This window comes from Pholcus phalangioides, unplaced genomic scaffold, assembly GCF_987345545.1.
Source record: "Pholcus phalangioides strain wild (caught in Gottingen) unplaced genomic scaffold, Ppha-v1.0 ptg000015l_1, whole genome shotgun sequence".
In the NCBI taxonomy this organism is placed as follows: domain Eukaryota; kingdom Metazoa; phylum Arthropoda; class Arachnida; order Araneae; family Pholcidae; genus Pholcus; species Pholcus phalangioides.
The window spans coordinates 319,711-335,160 of record NW_028301608.1 but is presented as its reverse complement, the minus strand read 5'-3'; the positions used below and the strand labels follow the sequence as shown (position 1 = coordinate 335,160).

Sequence of the window (15,450 nt, the reverse complement as noted above, 5' to 3'; positions counted from 1 at the left end):
ATTAATTCCGAGATTCAGAACCACTCTTCCAAATTCAGCCCAGCGCATATTCCTGTCGCATTGTCTACTAAATTTCTACCCCCGGCACTATTGTGCACCGACTGCAAAAAATTACGAAATTTAAAATTCATAAGCGGATTCGACCCAACTTTGACCATGGCCCTTGGGTCAGGAAATTTATTTCTTGGCCCATTGACACCTAGCTGCCAGGCCTTTCGTAAGCCGCTGCAATAGCCCTGAGGGCAGGACTCGGCGTGAAAATCCTCGCATTCCGCATTTTTTGTTAACAATTTTTTTTCTTAAAATTTAAACATCATTTTAAACATTTTTTCTAATTGAAAGTTGTCTCTGAGGCCAACGGTTCAAGAAATGGCCATTGTACAACGAAGTGAGAGTGCTGTATCTGCCGACTATAGGATTTTTTCTCCGAAGTGCCGAAATTTCTATCTCCAAATTTTATGCCGCCACTCAAAAAAAAAAAACACCCCTCAACTTTGTCAAATGTAAATTTTGCGAAGTACTATGAGTGACGTAATGGTACCTTACTCATTTCGACCAATCACGATGCGCTAAATTTTTATAATGTAACTAGGAACGTAGGGTTTGTTTATATACGCGGCCCTCTCACACAGTTAGTTTTATAAAGTATTATATTTCAAAATATGAAATCCTTCTCCCATGAATGACATTGTCTAATTCAATGAATTTTTAAAACTCAAATACGGTCATGAAATCACGTAACTGATATAATGATGATAAAAATACAGGATTTTTGGGACGAGAAATAGTGAAAATAAAAATTTTCGGTTATAAAAAATGATTCCAATACTTTGGATATGACAAGCGCCAAGTTTTTAAATGCATTAAAAACCTACGAGTTTCGTGTTTTTCTACGTATAACCACGATTATACGCAGGGACGGGCTTAAGTATTTTGCGGCCCGGTGCAAAAAAAATAAATAATTCCGGCCCCTCTGAACAGGGGTTATTCAATACACCAGGGTGTCCATGGGTACTCTGGTGCCCAAGAAACTACTGCAAAACTCCTTCGTAGTCATCTCAAAAAATGCCATTTGGCAATAATTATGAACAAAAGTGTCCACTTCCCAGTGAAAAAATTGCAAGTGCCCCCCCACCAGACCCTCGAAGATTTGGGGTTCTCAGGGCTAGAAAATCGATTATCAACCGAGGCCCTCAACCTTAGAGGTTCTCTATCTTGGACTGAATTTTAAGCTATTACTTTGGTAAGAAGTTGAAGTCAAGATATAATCAAAAAATGTTATCCCCTTTTTCGGCCCCAAAAATTTAGCGGCCGCACCTTTTGCACCTGCCCAAGTCCCCGCGGCCCTGGTTATACGTTAAAAAACACCAGAATTTCTCAATTGCGGATTATGTTGCTATGTTTATCTGCAGCTTTGTTTTCTGAGTGGAATGAAATAGAGATAAATATTTTCAAAATTAATAGTGAAAAATAATGGCTTCTAAATATTTATTGTGTGTGACAGAGTATAGATGTGAATAGAAAAATTTAAATTTCTTTTTCTACAAAACGTGACAAAAATCCCCCTTCCACCCCTTAAGATTTTATTATCGACTGATAAATAAAATTTTCGCTTGCAGGATTGTCAATTGAAGACAATCCTGAGGAATTGATTGTTTCGCCAGCGGACCCAATAGCCGGATCCAATCAAAAAAGCAAAATAAATGAGTCCTCAAAAAGTCCTTTAGATGGTGGCGTAAGTTTTAACGTTAGCACGTGTGACTACCCAAGTGATCCGTACCTATTTCGAGAAATTCCTGTGACGACAGATATTGTTCGCGATTTAATCGTGATTGGTCCTTGTCAGTCTGGCTTGAAAAGCGACTTTGATCATTTTCCTAGAAATCAAGCGGGACGCCACTTTTCTTCCAATTGGTACTTCAGAAAAGAAACTACTCCCAAAATCGTTAGACAATGGCTCATTTATTCACCACGAGCAAATGCAATGTTTTGCTTCGATTGCTGGTTGTTCGGGAATAGACATGATCGTTGGGGAAATCCAGAAAAGGGTTGCAATGTTTTTTGTAAAGGAATAATGAAAATTGAAAATCACGAGAGAAGCGAAAAACACAAAATTGCGACGAGGAAAATGTTTTTAACAAAATTTCGACTCGAAATAAATAAAGCTATTTCGAAGGAAATTTCATCAACAGAAGAGAAACAAAGGGAAAAGAACAGATCCATCCTGAAAAGAATTGTCGTTATTGTTTTATATTTGGCTAAACAAGGCTTGTCTTTTCGAGGTCATCGAGAAAAAGGGGTTTCCTGTAATTCGGATGAAAATGAAGGGAACTTTTTAGGACTCGTGAAAGTGTTCGCTAAATATGATTGCACTCTGGAACAACATTTACTAACTTGTGATAAGAACGCATCCTATCTGAGTGCTGAGATACAAAATTCATTGATTCAGTCGTTATCAGCAAAACTACGTTCAAAAATCGTTCATGAAGTCAAAGCAGCAGAATTCTTTGCGGTTATTGTAGACTCCACCATTGATATAAGTAGAATCGATCAATTTTCACTGTCGTTAAGGTACGTAATTCCCACAGGTGAAGCAGTAGAAAGAATTGTCACGTTCTGTGAATTACAAGGAGCATCATCTGAGATATTTTTCAATTTCTTGCAATCAGTCTTGAATGACTTAGTGCTATCTCTAAGTATGTGTTTTGGTCAGTCTTATGATGGAGAGAGAACAATGTCTAGGGCAGTTTCAGGTTTACAGACCAGAGTAAGAGCTATAGCCCCGCACGCCATTTTCATACATTGCTGTGTGCACAACCTGAATTTGGTTCTTGCGGATGCAATGAATTCAAACATTGATACACAATTGTTCTTTGGAACTTTAGAAAACATTTTCGTATTTTTCACTGGAAGTCTACCGCGACTTTCAATTCTGAGAGAGGAGCAGCAAAAAAGTCTCGAAAGCTATTCATTGACGCTAAAAAGACTGAGTGAAACCAGATGGACGTCGAAAAAATCCTCAGTGACGGCAACTTTACAGAATCTGGTTGGGATTTTGTCGGCACTGGAACGAATTTTGAATGGAGATATACATTGCACCGCTAAACAACTTTCGGACGCTAACGGGCTTCTTTCAACAGTCGGTACATATGAATTTATTATTATTCTTGTTTTCTGGAATGAAGTTTGAGGCGGACACTGTTTACCGCAAAACGAAGAACATCTTTGGTTTTGGTTTGACTTTGAGACTGGAACTAAAACTAAACTCTCCTCCCCCCCAACTCCTGACGAAGATCTTATCTTTCATATATACTGTATCACTCGCTGACTCACACAGAGAAGCATGTTCAGTTTGTCTGATTCTTAGTTGTCTTATATTTGTGTCTTGGTAATTTGTGCTAAAATGTTTAATAAATTTGTGTTATGTGTACGCCTCGGCTTCAGTGGTGACTCTCAAATGAACAGAACCTTCTGAATAAACTTTTTGGTCGTATTTCCAAGCTCTGGATTATTTTCCCTCTGTTTCCATTGGCATGATGGGATCTTCTCACGGTGAGCTACTGTTTTCGCTAATCTTCCGGCCTTTATATATTTTTTTTTTCCTGTAAAATTCTAATATTGTTTGCATAAAATAATTTTATAGTTGGAATTTTATCCTCGTTTTCCCCCATCTATTTCGTTATTGTTATTACGAGATGGATGACGGTACGGATCCCACGGTGGTCGCAAGGGTATCTTGTAAATTACCTCCAATGTGGATAAATAATATTGCTTTATGGTTCGTGCAAGTGGAAGCTAATTTCGCAGTAGCACAAATAACTTCCGATATAACGAAATATAACACTGTTTTAGCAGCTGTCGACTCGCTTCATTCGGTTTCAGACTTGGTGCTTAATCCACCAGCCGAAAACAAATACGAAGCACTTAAAAAAAGGCTTATCGCTGAATTTACAGATTCTAAATCGATACAAATCCGCAAACTGTTGTCTGAATTGACTCTTGGGGATAAGAAACCATCCTCTCTACTGAGACAAATGAAAGAGCTGGCAGGAAATTCAGTAACTGAAGATTTTCTAAAAACTATTTGGATGGAAAGGTTACCTTTGAACTCTCAGGCCATTTTATCAGTGTCAACTGCAGATTTAACTGAGTTGGCCACACTAGCCGATAAAATTTCCGAAATACGACCAATACCGAGTATTTCTGCGCTTTCTTCACAGTCAGGCCCTTCATCAGATTCTGTGAAATCTGATATTGCACAATTGCGTAGTGAAATATCGCAATTAAAAATTCAAATTGCAGATTTGTCAACGAAAATTAAAAATGAAAATTATTCAAGAGGGCGTACTCATTCTCGCTACCGAAGCAACAGCCGTAATTTTAGAAATCGTAACTTCAATAGTACACAAACACTATGCTTCTATCATAATAAATTTGGTGAGAAAGCAACAAAGTGTTACCAGCCGTGCACATATAAATCAAAAAACTAAAGCACGCTGCTGCATCGTTACAGCATACTTTTTCCGGTGCAGCAGCAGGTCCTACTAAATGTAGACTTTACGTATATGATAAAGCGACAAATTGTAATTTTTTAATCGATTCGGGTAGTGACATCTCTTGCATTCCTGTGTCACCCAATGTGAAGGACAGTTCTTCACATTTTCTCTATGCAGCCAACAACACGAAAATTCCAACATACGGAAAAAAACATTTAGAGCTAAATTTAGGGCTTCGTCGAAATTTTCGTTGGACTTTCCTCATTGCAAAAGTCAATACTGCTATTATTGGTGCTGATTTTTTAACACATTTCGGACTCGTGTTGGATTTAAAAAATAGAGCATTAATTGACTCTATCACTAACATGCAAACAAAAGGTGTACTGTCCAATGCTGCAGTACCCACAGTGAAATTGATTGTAGGTGAATCACCATATCATAAAATTTTTGAACAATTTCCAATTTTGGCAAATCCAATACCGCAGTTTTCCCGTCCTCCAAAACATAACACTCAGCATTTTATTGAAACAAACGGAAGTCCAATTTTCTGTAAACCTAGAAGGCTGCATCCAAAAATATTACAAGCAGTTAAACAAGAATTTGAATATTTGATTGATAATGGAATTTGTCGCCCATCAAAGTCACCTTGGGCTTCTCCAATTCATGTAGTTCCGAAATCAAATGGAACGTACCGAATTTGTGGTGATTATCGTCGCTTGAATGCTATAACTGTCCCAGATAGGTACCCATTACCTCATATACATGACATAACTAATGTTCTGCACGGAAAGAAAATATTTTCCAAAATTGACAGTAAGGGCATACTATCATATTCCGATAAATGAATCCGATGTACCAAAAACTGCCGTTACTACTCCCATTGGTAGTTTTGAATTTTTATATCTCCCATTTGGTCTGAAATGTGCACCAATGACATTTCAAAGATTTATGAATGAGGTACTGAAAGGTCTCGATTTTACTGTCAGTTATTTAGACGATGTCTTAATTTTTTCTGAAAACGAAAATGATCATATTAAGCACGTGGAACTTGTTTTGGAAAGGTTTAGTAGGTACGGACTAAACATAAATGCTTCCAAATGTGTTTTTGGTCAACAACAAATTTCCTTTCTGGGTCACGAAATATCAGCAGGTGGTGTTCGACCTTTGGACGACAAAGTAAAAGCTATAATGAACTATCCACGTCCAGAAAATCTTGTGCAACTCAGAAAATACTTGGGGTTACTAAATTTCTATAGGAAATTCATTTCACATGCTGCTGAAGTACTAGCACCATTAACTGACCTATTAAAAGGGTCTAAAAAGAAAAATGATCAATCTCGCATTACATGGTCTAAAAATTTGTTAGATTCATTCGAAAAATCAAAAGAAGCTTTGCTAAACGCTACTTCGCTAGTGTTTCCAGAAAATGAAGATAAGTTAATACTTCATTGTGATGCTAGCGAAATTTCAATTGGAGCTACCTTAAGTGTAATGCAGAATTTAGAATATAAACCCCTGGGATTCTTTTCAAGACGTCTTACACCTACACAAATGAAATATTCAAGTTTTGACCGTGAACTATTAGCTATATACGAGTCTGTTAAATTTTTTAAACACATGCTAGAGGCTAGAAACTGTAAAATTGTTACAGATCACCGTCCATTAACATACGTTTTTCGTAAGGCAACGGACACTTACTCGAATAAGCAAACACGGTGGATTTCTTACATATCAGAATTCACTACTGATATCGAGTATCTAAAAGGTGAGCGAAATGAAGCTTCCGATGCACTATCGCGCATAAGTGAGGTTATTGTCCCCCAGCCACTTAATTATGATGAACTCAGTAATGATCAAAAATCAAACGAACAACTGAAACAACTCATTTCAGACACTAATACTGGGTTGCAATTGAAATTAATTCAATTGCCCAATTCAAATTCTCAAATATATTGCGATCTTTCAACTGGAAAAGTAAGACCTTATGTCACTGCTAAATTTCGCAAACAAGTTTTCCTAAACTTACATTGCCTTTCTCATCCAGGTATTAGAAGTACTGTTGACCTTATACGTAACCGTTTCGTTTGGCAGTCTATGAATAAAGATGTTCGTGAGTGGGCACGCCAATGCATTGATTGCCAACGTTCTAAAATTCACAAACACACGAAATCAGAATTAGGAAAATTTTCACTGCCAACTGCACGATTCCAACATATTCATTGCGATCTTGTGGGACCCTTGCCGGAATCAAACGGGAAAACTTATTGTTTAACTTTAATTGACCGCGTAACACGTTGGCCGGAAGCATATGCGATTTCAGATATTACCGCTGAAACAGTCGCAAAGACAATCTACTCTGAGTGGATTGCCCGATTCGGCACACCAGACCGCATAACAACTGATCAAGGCAGACAGTTCGAGTCAAGACTAATGTCTCAGCTTGCTGCTCTTCTAGGTGTGGAAAAGTGGCGAACATCACCGTACAACCCAAAAGCAAATGGGCTGATCGAAAATTTTCACCGTCCATTAAAAGCTGCAATTATGGCTCACCACACCACCAAGTGGACAGAAGTCCTCCCAACCATTCTTCTCGGTTTTCGTTCAGCACTGAAAGAAGATATAGGTGCAACACCAGCTGAGCTTGTCTACGGTGCTTCCTTGCGTCTTCCTGGCGATTTTTACGATTCGAGTGACAAAATTCAAGATCCGTCCATGTTCATCGAAAACCTCAGGCAACACATGAGAGCATTAAAACCGAAGCCAACAAGCTCTCATAACAAAAATAATGTGTTCGTACATAAAGCATTAAACATCTGTTCTCATGTATTTATCCGACATGACAGGTTGAGAACATCGCTTCAAGCACCCTACTCCGGACCGTTTCCGGTGATCAGCAGAAAAGAAAAGAACTTTAAAGTTCTGATAGATGGAAAACCAACAAATGTATGTATCGATCGAATCAAACCAACAAATGTATGTATCGATCGAATCAAACCTGCATTCACAGTGAATGAGGATGCTACAACTACAATTTCGAATACAGTGAGTCCCAAAATTAATGTGCTTCCGAAACCACCAGACCGCTTCACGCGTTCCGGAAGACAGGTTCGCTATCCTGTCAGATTCAATAATGTTGTCAGACTGTGTCGTTAGTCACTGGAAGGGGGGTACTGAGGCGGACACTGTTTACCGCAAAACGAAGAACATCTTTGGTTTTGGTTTGACTTTGAGACTGGAACTAAAACTAAACTCTCCTCCCCCCCAACTCCTGACGAAGATCTTATCTTTCATATATACTGTATCACTCGCTGACTCACACAGAGAAGCATGTTCAGTTTGTCTGATTCTTAGTTGTCTTATATTTGTGTCTTGGTAATTTGTGCTAAAATGTTTAATAAATTTGTGTTATGTGTACGCCTCGGCTTCAAAGTTCTTGAGAAAACCGATCGGCTATCGAATTACTTACAGAATAGTAGAGTTGACATCTTGACTGCTTACAGGTTTATCTGCGCTTTGAAAACACAAATGAACGAAATTCGTCACAATTATGAAAGTCATTTTCAGACTTTAGAATCAACTGCTTCCGAATTAGCGGGGAAGTGCGGTATTCCTGTCGAGTACAAAAAATGCAGGATGCGAAAAAAAAAGCTTTTCCATGATGAGATCACCAAAGATGAAGTTGTGTCGAATAGTCGGAGAAACTTCATCACTAAAACATATCTAGTCTCACTAGATTCCATGATTAACATCTTAACGGAAAGATTCAGGCAGTTCGAAGAAACAGCGTGCAACTTCGTCTCCCTGGATCCGATTCACTTTTTTGAAGACGACGCACAAGAAAAAATCGCCGTTTTGGCTAAAGAATACGACGATGTCTTAGATAAAGAAGAACTGGTGAAGGAATTTCTTTCATTTAGAAACCTCTGCAAAGATATATCGGACGACATAAAAGCATTGAATATCAGTACAATGCTAAAACTCATGATTACGCATGGAATGAACGCAATTTTTCCAAATATGGAGAAATTGTACAGACTTTATCTAACTTTGCCAATCAGCAGCTCTTCTGCAGAAAGATCATTCAGCAGGTTAAAAATTATAAAATCTTATTTAAGATCGACCATGAAAGAAGAAAGATTATTGGGATTGGCTTCGTTGTCGATAGAAAGGCAAAGTTCTGATTATAAATTTTGCTCTTGCAAAAATTCACGTCAAAACTCAGAGAGGAAGCGGATCATATAGGTTTCAATTGAACTTTTTCAGCTTCACTTATGAGTGCAAAACTGTTGCATAAACATCCCATGATAAAAACAATATTACATAGTTCTAGAAACCCATAAATATATTTTTTTCACTGTCACGACAAGTTCAATTTTTTCAGGGTTTTTCGTTCCGCATATCTTGTAGTTTACACTAAACGACTAAACTATTATTTACATTTTTATTTTCAGTTAAAAAAGTTGTGTGAAAAATAAACACGAAAACAAAACGTAAACAAATGAAGTTTTTAATTGAAATTTTAACAAGTTTCTTTGCATACTTAATTTTTTTAACTGCGCCTAAATGAGGAACAGAATAAGGCGCCTTATTATATTTCGCTCCCCCACTGGCAAAAACCTGGCTACGCCACTGGATCAGATAATACATCAATATTAAAAATGGTCATCGCTTCTGTAATGTTGGCTTTTTTACGTACACCAAAGCATGTGAAAAAAACAAACGCGGCAGCAGGTTAATAATGATTTTTAATTTATGTTCAATTATATTTCGGCCGATTAGAGCTTTATCTCACATATTTTGTGGAAGAAATTCGATTTTCTCTCAAGTTTCAAACTAATAAAAAATTTCAAATCTATAAGTTCCTATAGTATGAAAAAAAATTGTATTTACGACTCATCGATCATGATATTTATGTATTGAAAATTTGAGAATTATGCATAATCACTGGTAAATGTGATAAATGTAGCAAAATTTATCAAACTTTATAGAAATAATCCGATATTTTATCACTATTATCAACATATATGCGCTGTATAGTACTCTATTGTACTCTAACACTGTTTTCAACTCTCCCACACAACCTTCAGATAACTTTTCGATAACTTAAAAAGTCTGACGAATTCCTTATTTGGAAATAAAAATGCATTGCATTGTTAATATTTTTTTCCATTTTTTAAAATATGAATCATAAAAAAACTTATATTAAAGAAAGAATTTAAGTTCTCTCTCGCATAGATTTTTCATCAAAATTTTCACTCGACGAACTGCTAGATGAAATATTTCTCGAGCTTGTGTCATATTCACTAGTAGTGTCAGATGATGTTGATTCATTCAATGTTTGATCATCAAAGTTTGAATTCTCTTGAGAAAAGCCCGGAGGGGTTTCCTCTACCTCGTTGGGCACTAGAAAGAATTCATTATTTACTTCACTACCTAAATTACTAACCACACCTAGCTAGAATTGCAGCTATTCATTTTAGAATTTTTGTTTTTTTTCCTACATTTTGCTTAGACTCTTTCCTAACATTTTTTGATATGTTGAATCCTTTCCGTGGTGTCTCAAAAATTGCCATTTCCCCGTTGACCCTTTTAATACCTTTAGAGGGGGTTATGTTTGCCAGCAATGAAGTACTACTACTGATACTATTGTTTGTTTCTTTCAAAACCTTTTTCTTTTTCCTAAGTTTTTTAATCCTATTTTCCCTGTTTCAGCTCAGGGGTGTTTCCCGTAGATGATGTCTAAATATGATTGTCACTACGAAATGTGTACTTAAGACTGTGTTTACAACAAGTAGTGTTCAACTCATCGAAAATAGTTAGCGCGATGTTTAACACCGCAGCATGATTTGCATCTTCATCAACTCCATCAGAATCCAGATATTGCACATATATCGAGAACAAGTCCATAAACCTATTAGCGATTGCGCATTCATCATCACGGCTAACATTGTTACCCTCTATGTGCTTCTTCTCAATCCAGGCAAAAACATGTCTATCAAATTATTCCTTAGTATTACCTGATTCAGCATATTCAGCTGCCAGAGCACGCAATCTCTTAACATCAGAAACATCATCTGGATTTGCGAAGGGGCAAATTTTACCCATAGCACTGAATACAAAAAAGAACAGAACTTACCTTGATTGACTCCTATCTCTAGCAATTTCCTAAAGTAACGCAAAGGGGCAAAAAATAGGGCAGACGTAGCACTGGGGAGGGGGAAACACAAACCGGCACAAATAGAGAGCGATGAATCACAATGACCCGTGAATGAGGCTTTCCGTCATAATCATCATCAGCATCACTCCTGAGGGACGTACACTGGATGATCCCCATAGAGATCAGTGTTAAAATTGCAGATTTTAGCGTAGAAATACGGAAATTTAGTGGGGTTTTCCGCCATATCAATAATTTCAAAAATTGAATTGAATCTTTGGTTTTCGAAATATTGAGCTCGCTTAGAGATACAAAGCCTAGAAAATTAAATATAAAATAATGAGCCAGACCCACTTTTGAGGTGGATGCAATAACATAGATTTCAAATTTTTATTTATATCTTCTCATGCAGGAAAATGTGAATTAATGTCTCCGTATTGTCTTATATTATCCAACTGCACCAGTCCATATAGCTTAGGATGTTTTTAAGTTAATTATGGGCCCATATAAATTACATCGAAGAACCGCTGCTTTAATCAAGCATTTTTTGAAGGAAAAACAGGCAGATCGAAAACTTGAAGTTAAAAAAAAAATTCTAAATTTCTAGCTCCCATTAAAAAAAAGAAAAAACGATTCATTTCTATGTTTCTTTAATTTATATTTGTTTCTTTCATGAATCACACAGGAAGTCGCCATATTGGTTACCTTGTATGTCCCTTAAGAAAGGGAAATATCACGTGAACCAAAAAGCCTTATACATAGGGATACGTAAATTTCGCAAGGAAAAATTCGAAATTTCGCAAAAAAAAATTTTTAAATCATAAATTTCTCATTTATTCGCAAAAAACTTTCAGATCAGAAACTTTGCATTTACTCACAATAACGAATTCCAAATGAAAAATTTTACTTTCGTTCACACGGCACAAAAATAACTCGAATAAATGAAACGGTTTAAATCAAAAATTTCGCATTAAAAAAACATATAGGCTATATATCTATTTTCTATTCATTTAACCTTGCTTTTCAAATACTTTTTATATAGCATCATTTTCCGAAATTCAAAAAAAAGTTGCATATACAGTCGGGTACACTTATAACATAACCGTTGGATAAAAAATACGGTTGTGAAATCCTTAAAATTTGGCCCATTCACGACAGTTTTATCTGTGTTGTAACATACCCTGCTTAAAACCTACACTGTGGATATAACAAACCAAAAAAACGGGCTTAACCAAAAAAATTATCCAGATACAACACTGCAAAAAAAAGCCCAGGAAAATATAGTCAAAAACAGCCTTTTAAGGACAACATTCCTTGTATACGGGTGATATCTTAGACCTAAATTTTTTCAATAAACGCAAAAATACATGGAATAGTTACACTTTCTAACCAACAAATAGCACTGAATATTATAATTTTCAAACTTAAGCACTACCTGTCGATAATAAATGTAACTATTTTGGCAATAAAATTTGACATTTAATAAAATCCTGTCTGCTGTGCAGAGCTGTATCGTCTATGCTTTTCGAATTGTGGAATTTGTACTTGTTTTTATAACTTTGTGATCTTTTTATTGGTGGTAGCAATTCAAGTTGAGATTGGTAGAGTACTGGTGGCTAATTCAAGTGTATTATTGATTGGTGAATTCATGAACATCAGTGGGATTATTTTTTCTGTATTTTTTAATAGTACAATACTGTCAACTTCAAAGGGAAAAACCATTAACATAAACTCAAAAAAAAATCATTAACATTTCACAAAATATCTGCATGTTGTTGTATATTATCTCGTTTTTTAAATAAATCTCCAAAATTTTCAGATAGCAATCAAAAATTATATTCATGCTACATTATATTTCAATTATGTGAGGCATAAGCTTATTTTTTCCACGACAATCTCAATATAATGCATATATGTCATTGCTACGTAATCTAATTTCAACACCTCCCTTATATAACATACACGTCGGTTATTACATACACTTCTCGAAACACCTAGGGGCTATGTATAACCGAACTGACTGTATTTACATATAACACATCAAAGGGGAAAGAAGTGATGCTTGTGGTTTCCCTTTCAAGCACGCTCACAAGTACTGAGCAAAGTTACTTTTCCACTTTAAAAAGTGTAAATTACCTAGATTTCGCGAAAAAGTAATAAAAAAAATCAAATTTCAGCATTTATTCGTCAAAATTGGAAAATTTCGCATTTATCGCATTTATTTCGTCAATTTCGCATTTATCGCATTTATTTCGTCAATTTCGCACTTATCGCATTTATTTCGTCAATTTCGCATTTATCGCGCTTATTTCGTAAATATGAAATTTACATATCCCTATTCATACATCAGCACAAGCGACGGTTGGAAGCACCGTAGGTATTCGTAGGTTTGAAGGAACTCTGTAGATTACCGTTATGATACTAACGGAGCTAACGATTTTTGCGACTTTTCACTACAAAATCCATGTTGCTCTTTGATATGTACGTCCGTGTGGAAGACGATAGAAGTGAACTCTTTGAATTACATTTAATACACATACACACAGTGCCGTCTTAACGCATGGGTCCACCCTAGCCTCAAGAGAAAAGGGGCCTCACAAAAATGAAATGTGGTTGAAATTTCCGAGAATTCGCCACATAAGGGCCAATATATCACCACGTACCACTTCAGAAATATCATTTGGCCCGGGGGCCCATGTTGCTCTTAAGACGGCCCTGCTACACATATGATAAAGGAAGAGGCACGAAAGAAAGGTGCTGTGATCTATTTCGTTAATATAGATGGCAGCACAGGTAGTCTCAGCCAATATCTTAAATTAGAGCTCTCGATATTGCGTATATCTTTCTGAATTTTCACGACTTCAAACGGAATTTTGATATAAGTTGCGTCATATATCTGGAAAGTTACAAATTATATTCAGTTTTTTTATCATATAAAGCTAATCAAAAACCTTTTTTCCTTATTTAATTTTTTTGTCTGTTCCTTAAATGCACTCGTGACTAAATTTTCACTGGTAATTGTGAGTACGGGCATAGAGTTTACATGGCAGAAATTTCAGCTCAGTATTTTTCCCTCAAATTCATGAAAATGACTGCACTCCCAAAAAAGGACACCGACTTTGGAAATATAGTGTATGTGTGAAATGTTTGATTTGTTATATAAAAAAAACGATCGGCTATAGTATATGTCACGGTCAAGCCCAAAATGTGGCATTCTGTTCATTTCATCCAGACTCTGACCACTTCTCGAAAATCCTGGAACATTAACATCATATCCACACACAACACGGCTAGTAGTCAAATAAATATCTTAAAATCCCACGGAAAATATGGAAATTCACAACTTTCACGTGCTAACTAAACTTTTTTTTAGCGACAAGCACTAAATTAGGTCTTCCCAAACTTTTTACGTTGTCGTAATCCTTGAAAACCAGATTGCAATTTTTATTTTCTGTACACATGGGTATTACAGCACTTCCGTTCGATGTCGAGGCAATTAAACGGAGGGCTTTGTCAAGTAACGTGGTTGGAAACAGCAGTCCTAACTATTACACTCAATACAACATTATACGAAAAACATCACAGTACTCTGGGAACCAGTTATAAATATTTAGTATTTTTTCAACGTGCTTAGCTCCTGTTCCTGTTACTTCACAATTATAATTGATTTTTTCTTCGTAATTTTTCGACAGGGAGCTTAGATGAGCATGATGAACCCGTTGAGAAAGATGAGCTGATCGGAATGGAAGTTCTCTTTTGCCGCGGTGATTCGTTCGAACAAACCTGAAATAATGAAAGAAAGGATGTGATTTTTCATCGTTTCATTATATCCAAAACTGTGATGAAAGTTATCCGTTCGTTGCCATTTTGCGGCAGTTGTTCAAACGTTGACATTTTGTTGTTGCTGCAACGTTGTGTGTGTGTGTGCTCTGCCAAATGAACATCAACATTTTCTCACTGAATAGATTCATTTTTTTAAATCAGCTATTTCGAACAAGAGAGCCATAATGGAAAAAATGGTTGCAACAATCAGCATGGTAATGATAATCTAATGGATTGAAATCTTGATTATTTTGGGGAAACATATATGGTGTCGACAGAATCAATTGTAACCATATAATCAGAGGTGTAAATGTGTGTGTGACACATCCGTATATTTTGGTCATTGAATTATATATCATGAAGTGCTGAAAAAAACAATTTTCCTTTGTCTACTTTCCTTTGAGTTTACAAAAAAAAATGTCCATTATTTCACCAAAAAAAAACTTCATTAAATTTCGACGTTTGACTGTAGTTAAGCCTTTTTCATTTTGACTTGATTTTTTTCGCCATTGCATAAAAATTGCTCCTTTCTGAATTATATCGAAAAGAATTCATCTCAAACATTGGTGAAAAAACTCTCTGGGATACTCTGGTGATGATTAAAATTCTTAACTTCTGCCACTCTTTACAGCCACTTCGTATTTCTTCTAACATTTCATATGAGAGTGAATTTAAAGTCATAAGGAAAAACTATTATATCCTTTCTTTAAACAAGGAAATGGTCCCAAGGTGTCGTCCCCAAAAAATTTCCGAAAAAATTTAAGGACATTCATCTCACCCAGAAACACATGAAAACAAAAAAAAATTAGCGGCGGAATGCGATTATATTAAAAATTGTAACTGTTATAATGAACTGTTATAATTACCAATCTTTCAAGTGGCTAATATCTTCCTCAGAATCCAATTTTCAGTGGTTTTCTCACCTGTTGACAAAATTCGTTGTATTTCGGAACAGCAAAAAAAAAATCAACACCTGTC

General features: G+C 36.1%; 1 protein-coding gene across 2 annotated transcripts in view; it reads left to right on the top strand.

Moving 5' to 3' along the window:
• LOC149075191 (calpain-A-like) overlaps nt 1–14,942 on the top strand; it is a 199,731-nt gene extending 184,789 nt beyond the window's left edge. Inside the window, exon 13 of one of the 2 annotated variants that reach the window (XM_089242464.1) lies at nt 14,343–14,942. In XM_089242464.1, coding sequence (XP_089098590.1) covers nt 14,343–14,355 — 13 coding nt within the window. In that variant the 3' untranslated portion in view covers nt 14,356–14,942. The remainder of the gene's footprint in view (nt 1–14,342) is intronic. The other variant, XM_089242463.1, reaches the window with a different exon arrangement.
• The last annotated feature ends 508 nt before the right edge of the window (nt 14,943–15,450 follow it).